At 48.4% G+C, this 27,460-nt stretch overlaps 4 protein-coding genes across 9 annotated transcripts; 2 read left to right on the forward strand and 2 right to left on the reverse strand.

Moving 5' to 3' along the window:
- The first annotated feature begins 3,412 nt into the window (after positions 1–3,412).
- On the forward strand, positions 3,413–9,756 carry SLC37A4 (solute carrier family 37 member 4). Of its 3 annotated transcripts, none has more exons than XM_084781666.1 (10): positions 3,413–3,428; positions 4,642–4,984; positions 5,706–5,938; positions 6,223–6,466; positions 6,889–7,047; positions 7,236–7,321; positions 8,180–8,293; positions 8,463–8,525; positions 8,819–8,957; positions 9,083–9,756. In XM_084781666.1, the coding sequence occupies exons 2-10, from the start codon at positions 4,837–4,839 to the stop codon at positions 9,247–9,249; spliced, it is 1,353 nt and encodes a 450-aa protein (XP_084637792.1). In that variant the 5' UTR covers positions 3,413–3,428; positions 4,642–4,836; the 3' UTR covers positions 9,250–9,756. The 3 variants fall into 3 exon arrangements, with proteins under 3 accessions (XP_084637792.1, XP_084637791.1, XP_084637793.1); XM_084781665.1 differs by lacking the exon at positions 3,413–3,428 and adding an exon at positions 3,482–3,871; XM_084781667.1 differs by lacking the exons at positions 3,413–3,428; positions 8,463–8,525 and adding an exon at positions 3,485–3,871.
- An 833-nt stretch (positions 9,757–10,589) lies between these two features.
- On the reverse strand, positions 10,590–14,378 carry TRAPPC4 (trafficking protein particle complex subunit 4). 2 transcript variants are annotated; one of them, XM_084783389.1, is made up of 5 exons: positions 14,131–14,378; positions 13,788–13,959; positions 11,893–11,996; positions 11,167–11,293; positions 10,590–10,935 (listed from the first exon to the last, which is right to left on the reverse strand). In XM_084783389.1, the coding sequence occupies exons 1-5, from the start codon at positions 14,303–14,305 to the stop codon at positions 10,857–10,859; spliced, it is 657 nt and encodes a 218-aa protein (XP_084639515.1). In that variant the 5' UTR covers positions 14,306–14,378; the 3' UTR covers positions 10,590–10,856. The 2 variants fall into 2 exon arrangements, with proteins under 2 accessions (XP_084639515.1, XP_084639514.1); XM_084783388.1 differs by having other exon boundaries at positions 13,788–13,962; positions 14,131–14,377.
- Positions 14,379–14,628: 250 nt separating this feature from the next.
- On the forward strand, positions 14,629–17,550 carry RPS25 (ribosomal protein S25). Its single transcript, XM_084783391.1, has 5 exons — positions 14,629–14,777; positions 15,010–15,105; positions 15,669–15,852; positions 17,314–17,412; positions 17,504–17,550. The coding sequence occupies exons 1-4, from the start codon at positions 14,775–14,777 to the stop codon at positions 17,406–17,408; spliced, it is 378 nt and encodes a 125-aa protein (XP_084639517.1). The 5' UTR covers positions 14,629–14,774; the 3' UTR covers positions 17,409–17,412; positions 17,504–17,550.
- On the reverse strand, positions 17,521–27,329 carry CENATAC (centrosomal AT-AC splicing factor). Of its 3 annotated transcripts, none has more exons than XM_084783385.1 (11): positions 26,702–27,329; positions 26,463–26,626; positions 25,952–26,050; positions 21,626–21,692; positions 21,492–21,554; positions 21,150–21,214; positions 20,929–21,070; positions 20,509–20,539; positions 18,145–18,231; positions 17,867–17,999; positions 17,521–17,715 (listed from the first exon to the last, which is right to left on the reverse strand). In XM_084783385.1, the coding sequence occupies exons 1-11, from the start codon at positions 26,819–26,821 to the stop codon at positions 17,655–17,657; spliced, it is 1,032 nt and encodes a 343-aa protein (XP_084639511.1). In that variant the 5' UTR covers positions 26,822–27,329; the 3' UTR covers positions 17,521–17,654. The 3 variants fall into 3 exon arrangements, with proteins under 3 accessions (XP_084639511.1, XP_084639512.1, XP_084639513.1); XM_084783386.1 differs by having other exon boundaries at positions 20,929–21,055; positions 26,702–27,328; XM_084783387.1 differs by having other exon boundaries at positions 20,929–21,034; positions 26,702–27,325.
- Between the last annotated feature and the right edge of the window lie 131 nt (positions 27,330–27,460).

Raw genomic sequence — 27,460 nt, forward strand, 5'->3', positions numbered from 1 at the left:
CTGTAGGTTACTATAGGTTACCAGCTACCCTCTAACTCATAACAGGTGATCTGTAGGTTACTATAGGTTACCAGCTACCCTCTAACTCATAACAGGTGATCTGTAGGTTACCATAGGTTACCAGCTACCCTCTAACTCATAACAGGTGATCTGTAGGTTACTATAGGTTACCAGCTACCCTCTAACTCATAACAGGTGATCTGTAGGTTACCAGCTACCCTCTAACTCATAACAGGTGATCTGTAGGTTACTATAGGTTACCAGCTACCCTCTAACTCATAACAGGTGATCTATAGGTTACCAGCTGCCCTCTAACTCATAACTGAGGTTGATTTACCCTCCTTCCTTCCACTTGTCCAATGCTGCAATTACAATTGTGAGCCACTAAGTACAGTTTTTATATTTTGAGTTTTGGGTATTTTAAAAACGTGGTTGCTAAATAAATCTTTAAATAAAATTTTTTTAAGGCTGGAGCGATGGCTCAGAGGTTAAGAGCACTGTCTGCTCTTCCAGAGGTCCTGAGTTCAATTCCCAGCAACCTCATGGTGGCTTACAACCATTTATAATGAGATCTGGTGCTCTATTCTGGCATGCAGGTGTACATGCAGATAGTGCATTCATATGCAATAAAATAAATAAATCCTTTTTAAAAAAGCCACTGGGCGAGGTGGCACACACCTTTAATCCCAGCACTCGGGAGCCAGATGCAGGCAGGTCTCTTGAGTTCAAGGCCACCTTGGTCTATAAAACGAGTATAGGTCAACCAGGACTATTAAACATAAAAACCTGTCTCGAAAGACAAAAATGCTTGCTTTTGGTTTTGCTTTTTCAAGACAGGGTTTCTCTGTGTAGCCTTGGCTGTCCTGGACTCACTGTAGACCAGCTGGCCTCAAACTCACAGTGATCCACCTGCCTCTACTTCCCCAGTGCTAGGATTAAAGGTGTGTGCCACCATGCCCAGCTAAAAATGGTCTGTTTTAAATGAATCGCACAAGAAACCAACAGCAAGTATTCAGTGTACACAGGTATTCTTAAGGTCCATGTGAGTCTTACTCGCCTATTCCTAATCTGTATTAAAACCTTACCAAGGGGGGCTGGAGAGATGACTCAGTGGTTAGGAGTACTGGCTGCTCTTCCAGAGGTCCTGTGTTCAATTCCCAGCACCCACATGGTGGCTCACAACCATCTGTATTATGATCAGATGCCCTCTTCTGGTGTACATGAAGACAGCATACTCATCTACATAATAAATAAATAAATATATTTTTTTAAAAAAACTTACCAAGCCTTTAGTCCAGCACTCTGCAGACAGAAGGCATCTCCCTGAGGTGGTTTGTTGTGTTTTTTTTTTTAATATGTATTATGTATGCAGTGTTTTGCCTGTGTATACACCTGCAGACCAGAAGAGAGTACCAGATCTCATTATAGAAGTTAGCCACCATGTGGTTGCTGAGAATTGAACTCAGGACCTCTGGAAGAGCAGGTGACACCCTTAACCTCTGAGCCATCTCTCTAGCACCTGCTTGTTTTTCAAGACAGGGTTTCTCTGTAGCCTTGGCTGTCCTAGACTCACTTTGTAGACCAGACTGGCCTTGTACTCAACAATATACCTACCTCTGCCTCCTGAGTGCTGGGATCAAAGGTGATTTCCACCACGCCCTGAGTTTAAGCCTAGTTTAGCATGCAAAGCCAGTTCCAGGACAGCTAGAGCCACACCATGAGACCAAAGAAAACCAAAAAAGCTGGGAGGTGGTAGCACGCACCTTTAATCTCAGCATAGGCAGGCAGATCTGTTGAGTTCAGCTTGGTTTTCAGAGCAAATTTAAGGACCGCCAAGCCTACACAGACCCTGTTGCAGAAAAACAACAAATTTTGGGGGATGGCCTCCCCTGCGTTGTATTCAGATGCTGATTGATGTGCCCAAGAGTTACAGTCCAGACATGGGTATTGTCATTTCTATGAAGAATGTCTTGTTTCAAGGTATAAAAAAATGTTCATCATCTTTGACTGGTTAATAAAGAAATTGATCAGCCTATAACTGGGCAAGAGGGGACAAGAGGCAATACTTCCGGTCCCAGTGTGTGTGTGTGTTGGGCAGGGACAGAGAGAGAGAAGGATCCAGCTGCACGACTCTAATCCCAGCACTCGGGAGGCAGAGGCAGGCAGATCACCGTGAGTTCGAGGCCAGCCTAGTCTACAAAGTGAGTCTAGGACAGTCAAGGCTACACAGAGAAAGCTACCCTGTCTCAAAACAAACAAACAAACAAACGGGGGGGGGGGAATCCATGAGTTTGCTGACTGCTGAGGACAGATGGACCAGAGGCAGCCAAGGCAAGACTGAGATGACAGGCAACAAGGGGCAAATGGCTGGGAAGTGGTTAGGTCAGGGTAGATGGGTTAGAATAAATATCTGCCCAGCGGTGGTGCTTTAAAGCTTACTGATAAATCTAGCAGGTGTCTGTGTCATTATTTGGGAGCTAAGACAGGTAATAGAAAAAAAACATATTGTTATTTTACACAACAATAACAAAGCAAAATAACATACACAAGTGGAGTGTGAACCAACCAGAGAGATCAAGATCTGAGGCCAGACAGAACTGAGAAACACAGAGATGCAGAGACTGGGCGAAGGCACCGGTGATTGCCAGTTCATGTCTGTGAAGGGAAATAACCATTTATTCTTTGGTGATTGACAGCCAACGAAACAGGTGGCTTGTGATTTTGTACAGTGATAAATTTCAATATTGTGGAAAGACATAAGCATACATACTTAGGTTTCTTTTGGGGGGTGGTTTTGTGCCTTTTTTTCTTGGTTGGTTTTTTGAGACAGGGTTTATATGTGTAGCCTTGGCTGTCTTGAATTCACTTTGTAGATTAAATTTTGTGCTGGGATTAAATGTGTGCCCTATGTGCTCTTAACTGATGATCCGGCTCTGTATTCTAAGTGCTGAGATGACAAGTCTGAGCTACTATGCCTATGCCTAAGGGGAGATTCTTTGTTACAACTTAACTAAACACACGCACACGCACACAAACACACAAGACCATTAAAAGGATTCTAAAAGAACACGAAGTTTCGTTGGGATTCTGTCTTTTAAATACTGGGATTATATTGTTTTGTCTCTGTCCCCTCTAACCTGACAGCGACTTAAAACTCCAAACTGTGCTGCATTTATTTCTTGAAGAAAATACCATGCCTCTACAAGCTGGGAGTATTTCTTTAGTTTTCTGAATGTGCGCCGTACCAGAAGGCATCCTATAGAAACTGGTGAATTGAACGTAACGGTATGAGTGGTGCTCAGCCTATAAACGTCACTGTCCTTACGCAGGGAGCTGCGTGACAGGCTGGATGACGTCTTCATCACAGGGCGGGTCCGCCCACCTTTGTGCGTGCGCACCAGTCTTCTTCGAGCCCCGCCTCCTTCCAGGTAGGGGTGGCATGCGAGGGTGGGGCGTCTGTGAGGGCGGGACTGGAGGGCAAGTCTAGAGCTTTGGGGTACCCCTGACTTCCGACTACGGCGGAGGCTGTCCCTGTGACTGCCCTTCCGGAATGGCGACAGTTCCATGGCCCAGGGACGGCGGTCGAGCACTCGTGGCTGCAGCGCTCCATCTCCACAGCTCTCCTGCTCCTGTCCCCCAGGACCCGCAGTTCCCAGCCTGGAGTCGGGTGTCCTGGGTGGCTTGAGGACACAGGGTGCTGCTGGGCAGGTGCCGAATGCCCATCCTGACTGGCCGAGCCTAGGCTCCCAAGGCGACGTGCAGCTCCCTCGCGCCTACGCCTTCTGCTCCAGCGGCCGCGCAACCGAGCGGAACGGCGGCGTGCTACAGGGCCCACACCCCTGCAGTACCGAAGCCCGACTGATGTTGCTGGGTAATAGGGACCCAGAAGCAGTTCCAAGGGGCTCTCGTCCTGACCTGAGCCCTTAGCGCGCCTTCTGGGAGTCGCTCTGAGCCAACTAAGGGGGCTTGTCCCCAATTAATTTTGCAAGTTAGCTAACTCCCTCTTATTCACTGTTGTGCTTTGCACATTTCAGTGACCGAATGAAGTGGGAAATTACAGAAATAAACACTAGGCTTAGGAACTTTTGTTATAGTGCATTGTGTTTTATTAATTATTTACTAGGCCCGATTTATATATTTAAGTTTTATCACTGTATATAAATGTAAGGAAAGCGTATACACTGTTCACTACCACCATGAATAGGTCACGGAATGTATCCGCCAATGAAGGGGATACCTATCTGTTAGGAAAGTATACCCATTGGGTAGTCAGCTCTAGAAAGCTCGGGAGTGGCTATGGGGCTGTTTGAAAAAGGCTGAATGTAGAAACTAGTCTAGTGCCTTTCATGAGGTCTGGCAACCTGGAACCCTCAGTGAACTTGAATGAGAAAGTTCACTGGCTAAGGGAGTCTGGCTATACTGAGAGCTCGGCTCTGTTCATCCTACCCCAGCCTCCCCTGGGCTCATGCAGACAAAAGTAATTAGGCTGAGCCTTTAATCACAGCTGCTTTTACAGGCAGGAGGACATGGGAAAGGAGGGAAAAGCAGAAATCCTAGGGACAGGCATGGCTTCTTCAGGGACCCTCTCTTTACTCCCCCAGTTAGGTTCTTAGTAATCTACTGTTTCCTTGTCTCCCTCAGGACACTGGGTTCCCTGGTTGTTGCCCCAGGCTTAATGATTGTCCAGAAGGTGGCTATAAAGAGCCCGAGTGGAGGAGGGAGCAGAAAAACACAGCTCAGCAGAACCGGGCACTAAAGGGAGCTGCAAGCAGGAGCAGTCAAGAGGCTGCGCTCAGAAGCACTGTGACCTGGCCAGCAGGGCCTGCTTTTTCCACCATGGCAGCCCAAGGCTATGGCTATTACCGCACTGTCATATTCGCAGCCATGTTTGGGGGCTACAGCCTCTACTACTTCAACCGCAAAACCTTCTCCTTTGTCATGCCATCGCTGGTGGAGGAGATTGCTCTGGACAAGGATGATTTGGGTGAGCCTTGGAAGGGTCGGGTGGTGGGCTGTGGGCTACGCTGTTTGTGGAGTATCGTGTAGGCAAACATGATGTGTGCATGGAGGCTTTCTAGCCCGCATTAGGTGCAGAGGTCGAGCTCCATGTGAGTGGGTGTGGGTGAAGGACTGAGGCCAACTGCTTATCTGCTGTGCATGCCTGTGACCCACGTGTGCCCAGGAGGCACTACTTGGGGGGGGGGAGGTTAGCAAGGTTTTCATACCACCTGTAAGTGCATGCTGCTCCCACAGGCTACAGTGAGCACTGGCAAGGTAGCCCCATGATTTAGTGTGGACTGCCAAGATCTTTGACTCTATGCTAGAGCCCTTCACCCCACATTCAGGCATGGTGGGGCAGCAGAGCTGCTTGAGGCCTTCTGCTGGCATTCAGGGTGAGGTGGGAACTGCAAATTCCAGGGAGAAAAAAAAAATGTTGCCCGTCTAATTCAGACAGCTACAGATAGAAATCCAAGAGGCTGAGAAGTCCCAAGTCAGCCTAGCCTGGGCCTATGACGCATGGCTCGGCAGGCAGGAAAATGTCAACTCTGTAGCACAGGTCCTCCTGTTAACCTGGGAAGGAACCTGTTTCACCCTGCCAGGCACCTGTACACACCTGACCCCCTTGCCTTCCTCCACCCCTCCTGTGCCTCTGCCTTGTCCCTAACCCCTCAGGTGTCCTGCTCCCCGCTCCTCTTCCGCTGCAGGGCTCATCACAAGCAGCCAGTCGGCAGCCTATGCCATCAGCAAGTTTGTGAGTGGGGTGCTGTCCGATCAGATGAGTGCTCGCTGGCTTTTCTCCTCTGGGCTGCTCCTGGTTGGTCTGGTCAACGTAATCTTCTCTTGGAGCTCTACAGTGTCAGCCTTTGCTGCTCTCTGGTTTCTTAATGGCCTGGCCCAGGGCCTAGGCTGGCCCCCCTGTGGGAAGATCCTCCGGAAGGTGAGTGCATCTGACACGCCTGCCTGGAGTGGCAGAGGGTACCTGACGAGCACTTGGAAGAAGAACCCCTTCGTACACACCCCTTCCTCCCTAACCCACAGCAGGTTGCTGAAGAGTTCCCTGCCAGCTCCTGCTGCTGTCGGGATATTTTGGGAGCCTGAGAGTGGTGGGATCGGGTGGCAGATGAGGGAATTGGCTCTTTCCCTCTTCCCTGTAATGTGAATCTCTAGGTCTGGCGCACTTGAGGTGCTCCCTCACTGTGGACTGCCCGCTCTGTCTCACAGTGGTTTGAGCCATCCCAGTTTGGCACTTGGTGGGCTGTGTTGTCAACCAGCATGAACCTGGCTGGAGGTTTGGGCCCTATCTTGGCAACAGTCCTTGCCCAGAGCTACAGCTGGCGGAGCACGCTGGCCCTGTCTGGGGCACTGTGCGTGGCTGTCTCCTTCCTCTGTCTGTTGCTCATCCACAACGAACCTGCTGACGTTGGACTCCGAAATCTGGACCCTACCCCCTCCAAGGGCAAAAAGGGTGAGCCTCTACCAAGGTGATGCCCGGGGCACCTTCACTCACCCTTTACTTGGCACAGTTTTGTCAGTCTGGTCTTTTTTGCTTTGCCTTGTGCTCGCCATAGATGTAAGGGAAGTAGTGGAAATGGGGGTTGGGTGGAAAGGTAAAATTCTATTCTGAAAGCCCAAGCCAGCACGTCCTGGGCCCTCCCCGACAGCACAACACTCCAAGCGTTATCGGTCTGGGTGCCTTCTTCCATCCGCACCAGCCCTCAGTTTCCCTTTCATTTGCTGAGGCATTTGCAGCACGGTAGGGGAGAGGAGAGCTACCTTTCACATCAGTCCTGGTTGTGCCCACAGGCTCTGTCCTGACACCCGGTGATGAGTGGTGGTGGTGCGGTGGGGGCAGAGCCCAAATCCTACCTGGCCTTTTCCCATTTGCAGGCTCATCAAAGGAGGACAGCACCCTACAGGATCTGCTGCTGTCCCCCTATCTGTGGGTGCTATCCACCGGCTACCTTGTGGTCTTTGGAGTCAAGACCTGCTGTACAGACTGGGGCCAGTTCTTCCTTATCCAGGAGAGAGGGCAGACTGCCCTTGTGGGTAAGATGAGTGTTTGGACAGGGAAGGGTGTAAAAATTAGGAGTTAATGCAGGAGACAGGATACCCAGGCCTCGCTTCCCTTTGTCCACTTACACCTTCTCTGAGGTGGGGGCTGCTGTGGGATAACTTCAGTGGGAAAACATCTTTTCACTCTTTTCCCTTCCTTCTCCCCACAATTCCCCATGCAGGTAGCTCCTACGTAAGTGCTCTGGAAGTTGGAGGCCTTGTAGGCAGCATTGCAGCTGGCTACCTGTCAGACCGGGCCATGGCAAAGGTGAGCGGGCAGAAGGATCTGTAAAGAGAGACCCTTTGAAGCCGGGCAGTGGTGGCGCACGCCTTTAATCCCAGCTCTCAGGAGGCAGAGGCAGGCGGACCTCTGTGAGTTTGAGGCCAGCCTGGTCTACAGAGCAAGTTCCAGGACAGCCAAGGCTACACAGAGAAACCCTGTCTCCAAAACCAACCAACAAACAAACAAAAAAAGAGAGGCCCTTTGAGTCTTCTTTGCATGGCTGGACCAGTCAGTGGAGAGATGGGAGTCCTGGCGTATGGTCTGGTTGGCACATTAGTTCGATGAAAGTGGGGAATGATTCCAGACTTATCTCACCTGCCTTAAGAGATGTGGAGATGCCAGGCGTGGTGGCACACGCCTTTAATCCCAGGGCTCGGGAGGCAGAGGCAGGGGGATCACTGTGAGTTCAAGGTCAGCCTGGTCTACAAAGGGAGTCCAGGACAACCAAGGCTACACAGAAACCCTGTCTCGGAAAAAAAAAAAAAGAGAGAGAGAGAGATGTGGAGATAAGGCTTGTGGAAAAAGCTCTAACAGCAAACAGACCCAGAATCTCTCCCTAGTCAGCAGGTTTCTCTGCCCCCCAAGAAAACCACGGGTGGCATTAGCCTAGGTGCAGCACCCTAGCACGTGTCCCTTGCCTGCCCCAAGGTGGAGGAAGGGATGTTGTGGAATTTGGCCTTAGAACACCGGGCAGCTCCCAGGGCCTCCCAGAGCCGCCTGGGGCCAGGAACTGTGACACACTGCCAAAGACCTGTCAGCAACAGTCCTGCTGTGTCAGAGTCCAGGGGTGGGGGTGTTCTGGCCCACTCGGAGGGCCTGATGTGGCCGGCACTGTATCCTCAGGCGGGGCTGTCTGTGTATGGGAACCCTCGCCATGGCCTGTTGCTGTTCATGATGGCTGGCATGGCAGCATCCATGTTCCTCTTCCGGGTAACGGTGACCAGTGACTCACCCAAGGTAAATATAGTGCCTGGCTGGCTGCAGGGTACAAGCAGAAAAAGCAGGACACTCTCCCCTGGGCCAGCTCCTTCTCCCTCTGCTGTTCTTTAGTACCTCAGTTTCTTCCGTACTTTGTGTCCCGCCTCCACTCTGGGCCCGGTTTTCTTCTCTTTCCTCTGCGCTCTAGGATGCTTTCTGGACTCCTGCTCTCCATCCTCTGGCTGAGCTCACAGGCTTTACGGAGCACGAGGTGCCTTAAAGATATCTCTGGTTTTCTTCCTGGTCTGTCTCACTTTTGTTTCACCCCTGTCTTGCCCCTAACCAACCCAGCTTGCACAGATTCTGAGCTAACTAGCATCCAACACAGAGGGAGCACTATCTCCCTTGCCCACCTAGGCCCTTGGGGCTGGCTCACTCACTGTGCCAGTTGTACTGGGGAGTGGGGTGAGGGTGGCTACTGACTGTGCCTTGACTAGTCTGTTCCTCCTTAGGCACTTGTGGGCACTTTCCATTTCTCAACGCTGTCTCTCACTGCCCTTGCAGATTTGGATCCTAGTGTTGGGAGCTGTGTTTGGCTTTTCTTCTTATGGCCCCATTGCCTTGTTTGGAGTCATAGCCAATGAGAGTGCACCTCCCAACCTGTGTGGCACCTCTCACGCTATCGTGGGACTCATGGCCAATGGTAAGTGGAGCTTTCTGGAACAGCTGCCTCCCTTCCCTGCCTTGCTCGGCCTGTTAGAGGCAGCCCTGCCTAGCTGCTTAATCCCCCTCACATGTGGCTCAGGCTCTTCTCCTTCTCCACAACAGTGGGCGGATTTCTGGCTGGGTTGCCCTTCAGCACCATTGCCAAGCACTATAGCTGGAGCACAGCCTTCTGGGTGGCAGAAGTGATCTGTATAGCCAGCACAATTGCCTTCTTTCTACTTCGAAATATCCGCACCAAGATGGGCCGAGTACCCAAGAAGGCAGAGTAAGGAAAGTACTCACTGTGGAGCGTCCCCAACTGCAGCCTGGCTCGCAGGACAGAGAGGGAGACGCTGCTCTGGCTAGCATAGAACCTTCGCCTTTCTGTGTCTACACTGTCTCCCTGAACATCCATGGTGCTGCGAGTTATCGGTGGCTAATGAGATCCCAGCTCCCCATCCTATGCTCTATTTAAATGTTTGTTTTTAGACTCCATCAACTTGTTTCTATCTTCTAGCCGACAGACAACGCCTGCATTCAGGGTGTCTCCCCGACCCTTCATCCCTCCTAGGTCCTGTCCCCATCTCCTAGTGAGGTGACTCTGTCTCTGCAGCTGCAGAACTCTAATGGCTTGCAGTTTCTGTTGTACCCTAAGGCTTCTTTGGCAGGGAGCAAAGTTTTTGCCAACTCCCTAAGGGAGAGCGGCCACCATGCTCATCAATTCCCTGGGACAGAAGGGAGGAACAAAGAGGGCAAGCCGACTTGTTATAGATTAATAAAACTAGATTTGATACTAATTAGTGGTTCATCCTTTCTTTTCTTTTTAGGAAAAAAAAATTTTTTTTAAAGCCGGGTGTGGTGGTGCATGCCTTTAATCTCAGCACTTGGGAGGCAGAAGCTAGTGGATCGCTATGAGTTCAAGGCCAGCCTGGTCTACAAAGCAAGTCCAGGACAGCCAAGGCTACACAGAGAAACCCTGTCTCACAAAACAAAACAAACAAAAACAAGCTCAGCATTCAGCTGAGCACTGTACACTTCTGGGTTGCAAGTAGGTCAAATAACTTGATGGAAGGTGGTCAAAAAGCAGGGGTCCAAAGTCAGGCCTTCAGAAACTGCCTTGAGGATTTTGAAGCACAGGTATTTTGTAACTTGCTAAATTCTGTGTGTAACAGAACGTACATCCCGGGGTCAGAGTGTATACTGAGATAGAACTTAGCGTGACTCATAAGTGCTAGTAAGAGTCCATCATCTACCACCCAGCCCCTCAGGCTCCGAGGAAGTCAGCAGCTCTTGGGATCCCATCTAAGGCTCAGGAGTCAAACTCTTATGTTAAGGTTTTTTTGTTTTGGTTTGTTTTCCTGAGACAGGGTTTCTCTGCGTAGACTTGGCTGTCCCTGACTGGCTTTGTAGACCAGGCTGGCCTTGAACATAAAGAGATCCACTTGCCTCTGCCTTCCTAAGTGCTGGGATTACAGGTGTGCACCGATGTGCCTGGCCTATTATATCAATGAACATCAATTTGTTTTGTTTTCTACTAAAAGAGATTACCTCACCTATGAAAAATGCCCTTACATTTCTGCCTTCCCCTCCCATGCCTTTTCCCCAGACCATCAGTTAGGACAGCAAACACTAGAACAAAGGAATGTTTATTACAGCATTGCTAAGCCAGCTTCCCCCATAAATAAGTCTGTACAGAGTGGGGCAGAGGGCTGTAATATATACAGAAGGGCAGCGAATGTGGCAGTCTAGCCCAGGACCCGTCCCCGTCGCCAGGCTCAGTGCTCTCCCACTTTCAAGTATATTAGCAAGGCTGCTGCAGTAGGAGCCTCACTGGAGTAGAAACAGCAAAGCCCTTTCCAGCACGTCTCAGAACTCAGGGGTCCATTCCAGGTTCAGCCTATGACCCAGGTCCAAAAGTGCCAGCCTTCTCTGCCACCTCCAGAGCTAGCTTCAGGTTTTGGTCAAACAGCTCACATCTAGGCCAGACCCAGAAGACAAGACATTGTGAGGTGTGACACTCCCACCACAAAGGGTAGAGGCAGAACCATTAGAAACTACATGAAGGACACAAAACACAAGGAAACCCTATATTCTCAAGATAAACAGAGCTGGTCACTGTTCTTTACTTGAAAGTGATACGTGGTCACTTTAAATGACGTGGGAGACAGCACAAGGCTCTGGCAGGCTCTGGGCATGGGGCTACCTACCTGATAGGCATTTCCAAGGAGTAGAATGGATTCTTGAGGGCAAAGTCTGAGTAAATTTCATAAATTTTTCGGAGAAGAGAATCTATTCCAGCTTGCCTAGGATCTGCCAGGACCACAAACTTGATCCCTGAGGAAAGCCAGGAATGATTACCCAAGGACAGAGAATGCAGCAAACAGCTTTCTGTATTTTTGCAGCCCTTTCGGTTTTGTAAAGTACTACCATGAGCCCATTTTTATTTTGTCCTCATTGCAACATAAAGCAGCTAACAAAGGCGGCTAGAGATGAGGTGACTTCACTGTCACTGGGTAATGAGTGGAGGTCAACTGCCATTTTCAGACTTGGCATTCATCAAGAGAAACAGGACAACCAGACAGACTGGCAGGTCAGTGATCTGCGTCAAGGAGCGAAGCGATGATGGGCAGGATCCAAAGGGCATGTCTATTTGCCTTTCGATTTTTATTTAAAAGAACACACCTTCCAAAATGTGAGAAACCTAACATTGCTGTGGATTTTATCCACACCCAGGAGAACCAGAGTTGAGCATACTGGCTGACATAAACAAAATCAGCCTCTCGTTCAATATTGGCTTTGGCAAATGATTGTGTTTGTACAACTGTGCCTGAAAAACCTGACACCATCCCTGTTGCTGTTTACCAAAGCTTTCTCAAGTCAATCCCTTGGTCCAATCTGCCCCACCTGTCCCTGTGAGCTCTGCAGACACATACCTGTGAGTGTTTGGAAGCAGTGCAGTTTGAACGTATCTGTCTCCAGCATCTCAATGCCTGAACTGCCTTGTTCTGGAGACAGCTGGGAACCAATGGCAAACAACCTATATGCAAAGGAGGTAAAGTTGGGAATGTACAAGTGACACAAAAGTGCTCCTCAAACGCTTCCACTCAAGAACCCATCTCTGGAGGAATTCACTTGACAACCTGGGACAGTCAGGAGAAATACTTGTGAACTGCCTAGCAGGAGCATCAAAACTTTTCTTCTTTCAGATTTATTTATTGTGTATATAGTAGTCTGCCTGCATGTACACCTGCAGGCCAGAAGAGAGCATCAGATCTCATCATAGATGGTTGTGAGCAAACATGTGGCTGATGGGAATTGAACTCAGGACCTCTGAATGAGCAGTCAGTGCTCTTAAACCTCTGAGCCATCTCTCCAGCCCCCACATCAAAACTTTTAAGATTCATGTGCCTTCTGTATACATTGTACATGATATAATTTGCTATAAAACAGTTTCCCTAAGAGTTATTTAATTTTTATTCATTTTATTTATCGTCTCAAGCCTGGTCACTTGGTAATGTGGTGCCTGAGAAGTCACTTCATCTCTAGCTTCCTGTGTAGACTGCTTTACGTAGCAAGAAGGACAAAATAAAAATGGGCTTATGGCGGTACATGAGTGTTTTTGTCTCATCTATGCATGCATACCACATGGTGCCTGGTGCCCATGGGGGACAGAAGGCAGCGAATCTGTTGGCACACGACTTACAGTTGTGAGCCACCAACGTAGATGCTGGCTTTCTGCAAGAGCAGCTAACACTGAACCATCTCTCCAGCCCCAATATTAAACATTTTACACTAAATATGTTTAGCTAAACCAACGTGCTAGAGAATACCTTACTAGGTCACAGCTATTCCTACGTCAACACATCTTATACCATAATCACAGGAAGAGTTTTTAAATTTATTATTTATATAGTGTTCTGCCCACATGTGCACCTGTCAGCCACAAGTAGGCACCAGATCTCATTACAGATGGTTGTGAGCCACCATGTGGTTGCTGGAAATTGAACTCCGGACCTTTGGAAGAGCAGTGCTCTTAATCTCTGAGTCACCTCTCCAGCCCCACAGGAAGAATTTAATGTCCATTTAATTCAATTACTTATCCAGGCCGTGGTGGTGATGCATGCCTTTAATCCCTGCACTCCATGAGGCAAAGGCAGGAAAACAGATTTGAGTTCGAAGCCAGCCTGGTCTACAAAGCCAGTCCAGGACAGCAAAGGCTACACAGAGAAACCCTGTCTCGAAAAACCAAAAAAAGAAGGACTCCATTTATCACTTGTCAATTTTCTTAGCTGTTGGAGCCACTCAAGAGAATTTCTTTTCTTTCTTTTCCTTTCTAAAAGTTTGAGTCTCTGCCTCGAAAAACAAAACAAACAAACAAACAAAAAAGATGAAGAAACCAGGGCTGGAGAGATAGCTCAGAGGTTAAGAGCACCGTCTGCTCTTCCAGAGGTCCTGAGGTCAATTCCCATCAATCACAGGGTGGCTCACAGCCATCTATAATGTGATCTAATGCCCTCTTCTGGCCTGCAGGTGTACAGTTAGGCAGAGCACTGTATAATAAATAAATCTTTAAAAAGAAAGAAAGAAACCAGGGCTAAGAGAACAGAAGCCGTTCAGGCAAAATCAAAATTACCTCAAGCCTGGATATAGCTGGTCAGTTATTTCTTCATGACAAGAGCTCTGCCACTTAAGAGGTACAAAATGACTGTCAGCACACACACACACACACACACACACACACACACACACACACACAAACACTTTAGCCGGCCTAGAGACAGGTACACTAGGAAAGTCTGGGAGAGGTTAAAGGGGAAAGGGCACTTACGAGTGGAACATGGAGGCCAGCATAAGCTTCTCGTTAGAGGTAAGGCGGGGCCGGCCGAATCGAATGGACACCGGGTAATTGGCCGAGTTACCCAGATACTCCAGCACTTCTTTCCCGTCGGCCGTGTACTTCCCGTTCACATCCACGCCATTGATGGCCAGCACTGCGTGGCCTACTACAGACCAGAGAGCCTACGGATCAGAGACGGCCCGGCCCACGCCCCACCCCTCCTTTGACTCCCACTCCCATTCGAACCTCACCCCTCCTCTCACTCCCACTCCCACCCTGCACGCTCCCACCATTCCACTTCCGCAGGCCGGCCCCGCCCTTGAGCCCAGCCCACCTCGGATGCCGTCGCGCTGTCCGAAAGCGACCAGCACACGCTCGTCGTGCAGTTTCAGCAGCAGATCCAGCGGGTAGCTGAAAGTTTTCTCAGCCTCAGCCCGTGGCGAGTAGCTGTCCCACTGGTAAATCAGGCCACCGGCTTTGTTCACTACGTACACACTAAAAATCGCCATTGCTGAGTTACCGATGGGACGCTACAACCCAGCCTCCTCCACGCAGCCCAGCCCCGGAACTGGTGTCATAGCCCCGCCCCCTGGCCCCTTTTCCCCGCCCCCCGCGCGCCTGAAGCGCACGCGCAAACCAAGATTTTATTTTCTTCCCCCGCCCCAGCTCCGAAAAAACAAATTTCTGAGAAGTGGTCTACAGCATTTCTCAGTGCCAGAGGCGAGCATTAGTGACTGCCGGGTCGCCTGCAGCTGAGTCTAGCCCTAAGAGGCGCAGCTTGCAGATTGGAAGCCCCTTCCCCTTTTCCGCCTCTCACAAGTGGGTGAGGCGGAGATTAGTCTAAGCGTGGCCCCACCCCTTGCCCCGGAAGTCCTCTCTCGAGGCGGAGGTTTCTGGGATTGTTGGCCAGGCGGGCTTCCTTTTTCTCCGACATCTTAGTGAGGCTGCAGTGGTTGTCGCCACTCTCCTAGCTTTGCCATGGTGAGGCTCCCTAGTGTTGAGCAACGGGTGTTCAGAGGGCCGAGCGGTGCTGGGGGATGGGGGAGGCGACCCTATACGGAGGGCTTCGTGCTCTGCGGGCTTGTGTTCGGCGGCGGCCGCGGGCACTGCGTCCATGTGCTCCGGCGTCGCCGCCAAGGGTAGGGGAAGAACTGCCATCGGGGCGCATGGGGCCACCCTGTGACCAGCCTGCCCTCCCGATTTCTTTCCCTAGCCGCCCAAGGACGACAAGAAGAAGAAAGATGCTGGAAAGTCGGCCAAAAAAGACAAAGACCCAGTAAATAAGTCTGGTGGCAAGGCCAAAAAGAAGGTAAGGTATAGATAGCCATTTGTTAGAGAGGAAAATTGGGCGGGAGGGGGCCTTTCGTGAACGCGTGTGCTGTGATTTCCCCCCAGTGAGTCTAGAACCATACTGTTGGCTTTGCCTATAACTCTGCTCACTTTTGTCAGTATTTCAGGAATACGGTGGTGTATATTCCTTTAAAGCAGTGGTTCTTAACCTTCTACTGCCACGACCCTTTAATACAGTTCCCCGTATAGTGTTGACCCCAAACCATAAGACTGTTTTCGTTGCTACCTCATAACTAACTTTTATTTTTTAAAAATATCTGATCTGCGACACAGAGGTTGAGAACCGATGCTTTAAAACTACGGGGGAAAAGTGTGTGAAGTCTCTGTTTCAATTCTAACAGTTGGTCTAGAGTTTACCTTGTTCCTAGACAAGGTCACTTAGATCTGTCACTTACTTTGAATTTGAAGTCTTTATTTTTCCCGAGGTGCTGACTGGGGTTTCTCAGATTTGTGTTATTTGGGAGAGAGAGGATGGTTCTTCCTGGAGCCCTGACTAGTCCTCTTATCTCTTCTTATGAGCAGAAGTGGTCCAAAGGCAAAGTTCGGGACAAGCTCAACAATTTAGTCCTGTTTGACAAAGCCACATACGACAAACTCTGCAAGGAAGTTCCCAACTATAAGCTTATTACTCCAGCTGTGGTCTCTGAGAGACTGAAGATCCGCGGCTCCTTGGCCAGGGCAGCCCTTCAGGAGCTGCTCAGTAAAGGTAAAAGATGCGGCCTGTGTTTTCCTGAGTGGTTTGGTTTGTTAGTAGCATTACCAAGAAAAAATTTCTTTCTGAGACAGGGTTTCTCTGTGTAGACCAGACTGGACTATACAGAGATCCATCTGCCTCCACCTCACAAGTGCTAGGATTAAAGGCATACAGGCACCACCATGCCTGGCCATTGAGGCTCCTTCAAGTGAATAAATGCATAGACTTAGAGAAAAGATTACTGCTTTTTTGTTGTTTTGAAATAGGAACTCTCCGTATCCCTGGTTGCCCTTGAACTCCCTTGTAAACCAGGCTGGCCTTGAGATCTACCTGCCTTTGCCTCTCATACACTGCGTGTAAAGGTGGTCACCACCCTGCTCTCCTACTGCTGTTGTTTTAACTTTATAGTTGGCCTTTAGTTCTCGACCCTTTTAGATTCTCTGGATAAAAGCGAGCATCACCATGCCTTGCTACTTTGGGAGACCATTTCACTATGTAGTCCAGGCAAATTATCCTCCTGCCTCCAGTGTTTTGTTTATAGTCATTTCTTCTAAATACACTGACCCAAGTGATGGGGTCTGGCGTGGTAAGAGTTGGAAGATAACCTTGGAGAGAAGCACATGTACTCGTGCAGTAAACCTAACACTTCCAAAGCGAGATGGTAGGCAGGGAGGACAGGAGAAAAGCTCGTGGTCAGCTAGCCTACTATACTGCTGTGCAGCAGCAGGGCGAAACTGACTCCCTGCACTGAATTCATAGTAAGTCCTTAAAACAACAAAAAACTATATTGGTAGCTCACACTGTCAATGATAGTATGTTCCTGCCCTAGACAGGGTTCTTCTGTGTAGCCCTGGCTGTCCTCCAACTCAGTGATCATCTGCCTCCGGAGTGCTGTGATTAAAGGCGTACGCCTAGCAGGGAATGTAACAGTTTTTCAAGACAGGGTTTCTCTGTGTAGCCTTGGCTGATTTATACTAACTTTGTAGACCACGTGGGCCTCAAACTCACAGCGATCTTCCTGTCTTGGCCTCCTGAGTGCTGGAATTAAAGGCGTGTGCCGCCAAGCCCAGCAGAATGTAACATTTTTAATACAGCAGATACTCAGGTGTTTGCTGCTACTTTTTCCCTCCAAGACAGGGTTTCTCTGTGTAGGTGTAGCTGTCCTAGACTCAGTAGTCAAGGCTAGCCTTGAGATCAGAGATCCACTTGCCTCTGCCTCAGTGCTGGGATTAAAGAGGTGCACGATGCCCAGGTCACTTGCTACTTCTTTTCTAAATAGAATTACTACACAGAAAAACCCTGTCTCAAGAGAAAAAAAAAACCCATCATCTTTGGAGCTGGAGAGATGGCTCAAAACCATCTGTGATACCAGTTCCCAGGGCATCTTCTCAGATACCAGGTGCACACATAATACTCAATGCAGACAGAGCCTTCAAATACATTGAATTTTAAACACTTTACCCTTTTTCTTAGGACTTATCAAGCTGGTTTCGAAGCACAGAGCCCAAGTAATTTACACAAGAAACACAAAGGGTGGAGATGCCCCAGCTGCTGGTGAAGATGCATAAGCAGGTGAGAGAACCAAAGGTGTTTTGAAGTATTGTGTGTTCCCCTTATGAGAACTCAGATTGTGACTAATTTATTTCCTTTTTTTTTTAAACAGGCTAAATCAGCTGTACATTTGGGAAAATAAAACTTTATTAAATCAAATGAATGGGTGCTTCTGTTTCCTTAAAAAGGCAACTGGAGAGCATTTTGGTCTTAGTTGGAATGCACTCATTGGCTGAGATCAGAAGTTACCAGACTGGTAATCTTCAGCTCTTTTCTTTATGTGATTGCTTGCTTCTTGTTGCTGCTTCAGTTTTGAATTGATGCCTGAAAGGAAATGAGGACTTAGCCGGGACAGAAAGTCGGGAGGCAGGCAGATTGCTGTGAGTACAAAGGGAGTCCAGGACAGCCAGAGCTACACAGAGAAACCCTGTCTCAAAAAAATAAAGTCTGTAGGGAGGTAGCGGTCCATCCATACCTGGACTGCCAGCGGCGCCCGTTATTCCAGACTCTGCCAAAAGAGGGCAGCCAGCTTGCGCTGGTGTTGGAGCTGTGGTCAAAGTTGGCACCAACTCGCTCTGGGGGGAGTTTCTTCAACTTTTGTTTTTCCTCTGCAAATAGAAAATATGTTGGCCTGGCTGGATTTGAATTCAAGTAGATTTGTCTCATAGACAGTAGGTGGGTCTGTAGGCACACACTACTACACTGCAGCTAGCTTAGGTGATGGCTTTGGATGTGTGTGTTGCTGCTGCTTACTCTCTTTCAGGAATTCTTCATAGGAAGGTCCTATCAGGTTTCCAGGATTGTGCTCCTCCTCTTGGACCATCCAGGGTGGTATAGCACCTAGAACAAGCACAGCCCTTTAATATAGGTCAAACAGGATCCTGCTAGGTGTGCTTAAAATAAGCCAGGGGGGCTGGTGAATTGGCTCAGCGGTTAAGAGCACAATCTGCTCTTCCAAAGGTCTTCCAAAGGTAGCTCACTACCATCTATAATGAGATCTGGTGCCCTCTTCTGGTATGCAGTTATACATGTAAGCAGAACATTGTATGTGTAATATATAAATCTTTTTTTAAAAATTAAGCCCAGGGATTCTGGAGCTTGGCAGCCCACAAACAGCTGAAACCAGTCTCTAGTGCCTTTGTACATTTTCATTTTTGTGTAGAGTAGTGTTCTGCTTGTGTATATGGCTGTACCATGTATATACCTAGTGCCTATTGAAATCACAAAAGAGGGCAGCTTTGGGGGCGTGGAGGGGATATAAAAGTTTTCTCTGTAACCCTGGTTGTCCTGGAACTCAGAGATCCACGCCTAATGATATGAGTTTTGATTCCCAGAACCCACACAGTGGAAGAGAAGGATGAACTCCCACAGTTATCTTTTGACTCTACACATAAGCCACAGTGTGCTCACACTACACACACAAAAATAAACAAATGTCATGTGAGTGGCCATCCATCCGCACCCTCAAAAATATTTAAGGAGGTTGGGGAAAACCAACAAAAACTCAGGTGGCAGTATTGTATGCCTTTAAAGCACTTGGGAGGCAGAGGCAGTGCTCTTAACCACTGAGCCCTCTCTCCAGCCCTTTATTTTGTTTTTTTTCAAGACAAGGTTTCTCTGTAACAGCCCTGACAGTCCTAGGTTTACTTTGTAGACCAAGCTGGCCTCAGAACTGACAGAGATCCGCCTGCCTCTGTCTCTGCCTCCCAAGTGCTGGGATTAACAGTGTGTACCACCATGCCTGGCCTTTTTTGAGACAGGGACTCACTATATTCTTGGTTGGCCTGGAATTTACTATATAGACCATGCTTGCCTTGAGTTTATAGAGATCTGAATATTAGAATTAAAAGTGTCAGCCGGGCATGGTGGCGCACGCCTTTAATCCCAGCACTTGGGAGGCAGAGGCAGGTGGATCGCTGTGAGTTTCAGGACAGCCAAGGCTACACAAAGAAACCCTGTCTCATTGAAACAAACAGTGTTTGCCTGTGCCTCCTGAATACTGGGATTAAAGGCTTTGTATCATCATACCCAGTCTCCCTTTGCCTTGTCTGTCTGGTTTTTTTTTTTAGATAGGGTTTTTCTGTGTAGCTTTGACTGTCTTGGACTCTTTTTTTTTTTTTTTTAATTATTTATTATTGTTATGTATTGAGTGTTCTTCCTGCACGTACACCTTTAGGCCAGATCACATTACAGATGGTTGTGAGCCACCATGTGGTTGCTGGGAATTGAACTCAAGACCTTTAGGAAGAGCTCTTAACCACTGAGCCATCTCTCCAGCGCAGTGTCCTGGACTCTTTGTAACTAGGCTGGCCTTGAACTCACAGAGATCTGCCTGCCTCTGCCTCCCCAGCGCTGGGATTAAAGGCGTGGAACACCATGCCTGGCTTGAGTACACATCTCAGCCTGGCTTCAAAATCAAGATCCTCCTGCCCCAGCCTCCCAAGTACTGGACGTAGGGGCTTTTCTGTTGCTGTCTGTCTTGCTGCGATGAGATGCCAGTAACTAAAACAAGCTTGGTTTCAGCTAGGGTCTCTGGTCAGCCGGGATTCTTCTGTCTCCATCCCACAGTGCTAGGGCTAAAGCCATGCCTGGCTTCTTTTCTGGTGCTGAGGGTTGGAGGCTGGGTCTTCATGCTTACACAGCAAGAACTCTAACTGAGCCATTTCCTCAGCTCTTGGAAGTTTTGATCTATTGCAGATAATTTTTTTTAAGGCTTTAAAAAGAAAACAGAGAAGGGCATGGTGGCACACCCAGCACTGGGGAGGCAGAGGCAGGTGGATCTCTGAGTTCAAGGCCAGCCTGGTTTACAAAGCAAGTCCAGGACAGTTAAGGCTACACAGAAAAACCCTGTCTTGAAAACCCAAAATAAGAACACAGCAAACTAATGAGATATGGCATCTGTCTAATTCTAACACTTTAGGAGCTCAAAGCCAACATGAGCTAAGGGTTAAACTATGAAAAAGCTGTGTGTGGTGATGCACACCTTCAATCCCAGCACTAAGGAGATAGAAGAGATCTGCAGGCCATCCCTAGCCAGGCTACATAGTAAGACCCTGTCTAAACAAGACCAAAAACCAGACACAGTCTTGCAGACACAGAAACAATGCTCAAACTTACCTGAGTGGATGTTACCAACTCCAGGTGTTTCCTGTGGTGAAAAGGGGGAAGAAAGTAAGATGTAAGAAATCCATATGATCAAATACTCATAGCCAGAGACAGTAAACTTTAAGAAAGAGGAACACAACTTCTGACAGCGCTACTTCTGAAGAATTCACCTATCACTGAGAACAATCCCAAGTTAGAACTGAGGTGTTGGTCCGTAAATACCTTGGTTATAGGGCAACACAGGAAATGGGAGGAGGTGCTTGGACTCAATGGCCTCAAATCCCCGTGGGGTACCCAAGTGTGGATTCCAAGAGTCTAGGAACACTACCAGAGAAGGGTACAGTACTGGAAACCCCACAGAGAAGATGGGAGGCGGCTAGAATGGGACCTGAGGGGTCAGCGGCCCTCTCCTGGTTTGCCTGTCCATTGTACCTGATGGCCAATGAATGTTAGGTGCTGTCCCGTCTCCATCCAGTCAAGCTCAGGAACAGGTTGCAGGTCCACGTGTGATACCTGCTGTGAGCTGGAGGCTGTGTGGCTGGAAGACAGGGAAGCCAGGCTGGCAGATGAGGTCCTTGAGCAGTGAGGGTGGCAAGCGTTAGATCTGCTCCCATGCCCCCGCCTCCACCTCACGACGTTCCCTGGTAACTTACCCATTGGCTGCTTTCCAGCTTCCTGCAGCTGAAGAGCCCTCTTCTGGATCTAGCTCTGCCTGAGGCTGAGTTTGATTCAGGAAAAATAAATGTGTCTAAAGTGCTTAGGAGCCTACCTGGGCCATGCCCCCCCACAGCAGTGACTTATAGAGGATACTGCCCATATGCCAACTCCCAGCCCTGCCCACAGCTCCACTCAAGGGGCCTGCCCCAGTGGACAGGGAAGGGAATTGAGGCATATGAACTTGTGACCCATTAGCTCTCTTGAGTTGAAACACTGGACTGGAAATCCGGGCATCAGTGGGTTTGGATACTGCTCTGGGTCCTCCGAGGGAAACCAACCTCTAAGGCAGTTCGGACCACTTCCTGCCGACTTTCTTCTACCTCACGGATCTGAGCTGCCATCTGTGAGAGAGAGAATGCTTAGGTCGGCTCAGGACCACAGGGAGAGGGCCTCCAGAAGCCTTTCTTCCTACCTCTTTAATCACCTCGTCCTCCTTTTCCTCATAGGAATCCAAGCCTTTCACCATGGATTTCTTAAACCTAAAAATATAAGAATTATATAGAAATAATGAAGATAGAGAAATCAGCCTAAAACTTCAGCTCCACCAGTTGTATAGGACACTCCAGGAGAGTTTTTAATTCTGAGGGAAAAACTGAGAGGGCCTGATTATAGTTTAGACTAGCACAGAACTCTCACCTCAGCCATCTGAGTGCTGACAACACAGAGATGAACCACCATGCTCAGCTTAATTCTGAGAATTTTCAACTCACAAAAACAACTGGTAAAGTGAGCAGTGAGCACCTATGCCTTTCACCAGGGTACTGGTAACACTTTCACACAGATCCACTATTCTTCATTTATTTTCGCTTTAAATTTTTATTTATTTATTTTGGTTTTTTTTGTTTTTGTTTTTGTTTTTTTTTGTTTTTTTTTTTTGAGACAGGCTTTCTCATAAGTCCTGGCTGTCCTGGACTCACTTTGTAGACCAGGCTAGCCTTGAACTCACAGAAATCCCCCTGCCTCTGCCTCTCAAGTCCTAGGATTAAAGGTGTGTGCTACCACTCCCTCCCTCACACCACCACCCCCTTTTTTTGTGAGACAGGGCTTCTCTGTGTAGCCCTGGCTGTTCTGGAACTCCTCACTCTGTAGACCAGGCTGGCCTTGAACTCAGAGATCCCTTTGTCTCTGGATCCTGAGTGGAGTTAAAGGCGTACGCCACCACCGCCTGGCCCACTTAACATTTTTATCTTATGAATTTGTAGGATATTTTCCTATTTAAATCCCACCATTCCTTAAATGTATCTCCTTTGGCCACAGTGCAAACTCTGGTTCCCAACAACATATTATTAGTATTTGTTTTATACTGCAATACTTAGAAAGGCTGGAGAGATAGCTCAGTGATAGCTTACAAGCACCGGCTGCTCCTCTAGAGAGCTCAGGATTGATTGCCAGCACCCACATGGAGACTACCCAGTTCTGGGGATCTAATGCCCTCTTCTAGCTTTAGAGGGCACCAGGCTCACAAATACTATGCAAATAAACATGCTGGTAGAAAAATCATACACAAGGTGGGCGTGGTGGCACACGCCTTTAATCCCAGAACTCTGGAGGCAGAGGCAGGAGGACTGATGTGAGTTCGAGGGCTGCCTGGTCTACAAAGAGAGTCCAGGACTGCCAAGGCTACACAGAGAAACCCTGTCTCAAAAAAACAAAATCCACATAAAACCACCCATTTTTTTTAAAAGTACATACTACTCTTCCAATGGATCAAATTCAGTTCTCAGCACACATTGGGCAGCTGACACGACCTGTAACTCCAACTCCAGGGGATTTAATGCTTCTGTCCTCCTTGTGCAGCAACACTCACATGCATATACCCAACGCAGATACAGGCACACACATATATACACAAAAAACAGTCAACCTTAAAAATACAGTCACAGACACACATATATATACACACAAAACAGTCAACCTTCAAAATACAGTCACAGACACACACACACATATATATACACACAAAAAATAGTCAATCTTGGTCAGGCAGTGGTGGCACACACCTTTAATCACAGCACTTGGGAGGCAGAGGCAGGCAGATCTCTGTGAGTTTGAGGCCAGCCTAGTCTACAAAGTGAGTCTAGGACAGCCAGGGCTATTACACAGAGAAACCTAGTCTCAAAAAAACCAAATAAATACATACATACATACATTCGCTCACATATACACACATAAAATATTCTTTAAAAAAAAAAAAGCTGGGCAGTGGTGACACTCGCCTTTAATCCCAGCACTTGGGAGGCAGAGGCAGACAGATCTCTATGAGTTTGAGGCCAGCCTGCTCTACAATGCAAGTCTAGGACAACCACGGCTACTCAGAGAAACCCTGTCCCCGAAAACAACCAAAAAACAAAAACAAAATACCACAGCTGGCTTGGAGATTAAGCTCAGAGTTTAAGAGCACATGCTGCTCTTACATACAACTCAGGTTCGTTTCCAACACACATGTGGGGCTATTCACAACTGCTGTAAGTCTAGCCCCCGGAAGATAGCACCTCCAAGAACACCTGCATTTGCACACATCCTCCCCATCGTTAAAAATGAAAGTAAGGGGCTGGAGAGATGGCTCAGAGGTTAAGGGCACTGATTGTTCATCATCCAGAGGTCCTGAGTTCAATCTCCAGCAACCACATGGTGGCTCACAGCCATCTATAATGTGATCTGATGCCTTCTTCTGGCCAGCAGGTGTATGTGCAGCCAGAACACTTTATATGTAATAAAATAAATAAATCTTTAAAAAAAAAAAAAAAGAAAGAAAGTAAGGCTGGAGAAATGGCTCAGAGGTTAACAGCACTGGATGCTCTTAGAGAGGATCTGGTTTTGGTTTTAAGCAGCCACGTGGTGGTTCACAACTTCTGTAACTCCAGGTCTAAGGCATGTGACATCCTCCTCTGGCCTCTGCAGGCACTACATGCTTATGGCATACATACATATAATACAGGCAAAAACTCCTACACATAAAATAAGTTTTAACTGCCAGGCAGTGGTAGGCCCGCCTTTTATCCCAGCCCTTGGGAGGCAGAGGCAGGTGGATCGCTGTGAGTTTGAGGCCAGTCTGTTCTACAAAGCGAGTCCAGGACAGCCAAGGCTACACAGAGAAACCCTGTTTCGAAAAAACCAAAACAAACAAACAAAAAAAAAAAAACCAAAAACAAAAAAAGAAGTCTTACCTAATACCACCATTGAGAAAGTGGATGCAGGAAGATCTTGTATTTGAGGCCAGTACGGATTACATAGTGACATCCTGTCTCAAAACAGAGCTAGGCAATCCTCCTGTCTTTTGCCTCCTTGGTGTAGGCATGTATTCCTATGCTCTTTTACACCTTGATTTTTTTTTCCTTTTTTTACTTAGAAGGATGAGTCAAATGTGGTGGTGCACGCCTTTAGTCTCAGCACTCAAGAGTCAGAGGCAGGCAGATCTCTGTGAGTTCAAGGACAACCTGATCTACACAGTGAGTTCCAGGATAGACAGGGCTACATAAAGACGCTATCTCAAAAACTAACTCAAAAACTAACTAAATAAATAAATCTCTCTCAATAGTAAGTTTTTATATATCTATCTTCATTCACCATACGCTGGAGGCTGGAGAAATAGCTCAGAGGTTAAGAGTACTATCTGCTTTATAGAGACCCAAGTTTAAAGAACCCACACAGCAGCTCACAACCATCTGTGACTGCAGTTCCAGGGGATCAGATGCCTTCTTTTAACTCTGAGGCTAGCAACCCTCTTGTCTCAGCCTTCCAAACACCTGGAACTGTAGGCATAAGGCTCTGTAGCTATAAGGTTATTTTATAATTCAAAGGCTGATTTCTGCACACATACACACAATTTTGGGTTGCAATCCTTGTTCTGAGAATTTCCTGTCTAAATGTTGTACTAATTCTGCTCTCCAATTGTACCCCTGATATGTCAATAAGGTAGCTTACAGCCAATCAAAGAGCAGGGGACAGAATAAGGCTGGACTTCCCACCAGCCAGCATACCCAGCCATCACATCTTTAGTGTGTATGTATGTTTGTTTGTTTGTTTTTGGTTTTTCGAGACAGGGTTTCTCTGTGTAGCTCTGGTTGTCCTGGACTCGCTTTGTAGACCAGGCTGGCCTCGAACTCACAGCGATCCGCCTGCCTCTGCCTCTCGAGTGCTGGGATTAAAGGCGTGCGCCACCACGCCCAGCTGTATGTGTGTTTAATATAGAACTTGAAACGTATACTAATAAAAGGTGCTATGAAAACACTAAATAATAATGAAATCCTCACTGGACTTTGCAATACATTTGCTTATTTTTAGTATTTTGAGACATAGCTTGGGCTGCCCTGGATCTTCCTAATTCAGGTACTTGACTTTGAACTCCCCCAATTTGCTCTTGTTTTGAGATAAGGCCTCATTCTGTAGCCCAGGCTGGCTTTGAACTCTCAAGAATGTTCTCTCAGCCTCCCTCATGCTGGGATTACAGACACTCACTCAGAACTGCCTGAAGCTTTTGTACCTGACAAAGATCTGGAGAGTTCACTCTACTACCTCCTCTTTTCTTTTTTTCTTTATCTTTTGAAAAGAATTATTATTTATACAGTAGTCTGCCGACAACCGCCCACCACAAGAAGGCACTGGATCTCATTATAGATGGTTGTGAGCCACCATGTGGTTGCTGGGAATTGAACTCGGGACCTTTGGAAGAGCAGCCAGTGCTCTTAACCTCTGAGCCACCTCTCCAGCCCTACATCGTCTTTTCCAGGTAACTTACCTTGCATAATCCTGGGGGGAGATCAGAAATTTCTCTTTCATTTGGGCATCAGCCTTATTCTCCCACCAGAATTTGTTGGTGGCTTTCTTATGCTCTGGGCTGAGAATGGAGAGGAAGAATAACCTTAGCAAGACTTTAAGGCAGTAAAATGGTATCAAGGTGCTAAGTAAGTAATACAGATTGGCCTCGGGGTTGTTTCCATGGACAAGGCAGAGAGAGGAGTATTATTTATTACCAACCTCTTCGAGATCTCCATTTCAGGACTCCTTTTTTTCCCAATAAAGTATGAGGTGGTGGGAAGGGCTGGCTTTCCTAGCAAAACCTCCTACACCACTGGGACCACGGTAGGGCTAAGACACACTACGCTCCAACGTTGTCCAGGTAACTTAATCCATACCCCAATTAAGTCACAAAAGCGACCCTCCTCTCCCCAATTCCAATTTTCCAATCCCACATAGGCGTCGATCTGTGTGTGTGTACAGAGGGGGAGGTGGTGTTCCCCGGCTGTCACCTGGCCAGGTGTTCCAGCAGACCCCCGTGCAGCACTGTCAGGTTCCCATGGCTCAGATGTTTTCGCACTTCGCAGCCACAGCACGGGCACCAACAGCACCGATCGTGCTCGGGGACGTAGCGCTCCACCTGGGCGGCACGGACGGCCTTGCGGGCGGCCTCCACCTGCCGGACACAAGACAGCTAGGACCCTGAAACCACAGCCCGCATCCCCGGCCTCCCCCAGCGCCGCGTCCGCACCTGCGGTAGAAGCCGCTCCAGAGCTCCCTTCAACTGCCGCTGGTGCTTGTGGCTGTAGACGTGTCCGCGACCACAGAAGAAGGTTTGGCGACACAGGGGACAGCGCTGAGGTGGCGCCATAGACCCAGGACCACCGATGACCGCCACCAGCAGCCGGCTTGTCACCACCCACTGACCCCTGACCTCTCAGGGCGGGGCGGGGCGGGGCGAACAGTGGAGCTCCCGGGCTCCCCCAGAGGCAGTAAGCGCTATTGCAATCCGTTCTGCGCCTGCGCAGACGCTTATCTACCACGCGCCGGAGAAAAAGGACCTCAGACCATATACGTTGAGGAAGACCCAAAGGAGACAGCGTAACAAATCAGAGCTGGCAATCACAGGGCCCACGTTGTGTGCCCGAGCTTTGTATTAACGACCTCACTGAATCCTTGCAATGACGCTTTGTGGTGTGGCACTGTTGGCTTTTTACACGCGGGAAAGGACACTTGGCCTAAGTGATTGTAATAGCCTTAACCTTTAAAAGTGCTCCACAGGCTGGGCGCGGTGGTACACGCCTTTAATCCTAGGATTCAGAAGGCAGAGGCAGATCTCTGTGAGTTCGAGGCCAGCCTGGTCTACAAAGCGAGTCCAGGACAGCCAGGGCTACACAGAGAAACTCTGTCTAGGAAACCAAAACCAAACAAAAAAGTACTAACCTGCCAGTCTCCTCCGCCAAGTGCTCACTTCTCACCTGAACTGGGATTGTGTGGGTTTCCCAAGGAG

This window comes from Acomys minous (genome assembly GCF_964271855.1).
Source record: "Acomys minous genome assembly, chromosome: 5".
In the NCBI taxonomy this organism is placed as follows: Eukaryota; Metazoa; Chordata; class Mammalia; order Rodentia; family Muridae; genus Acomys; species Acomys minous.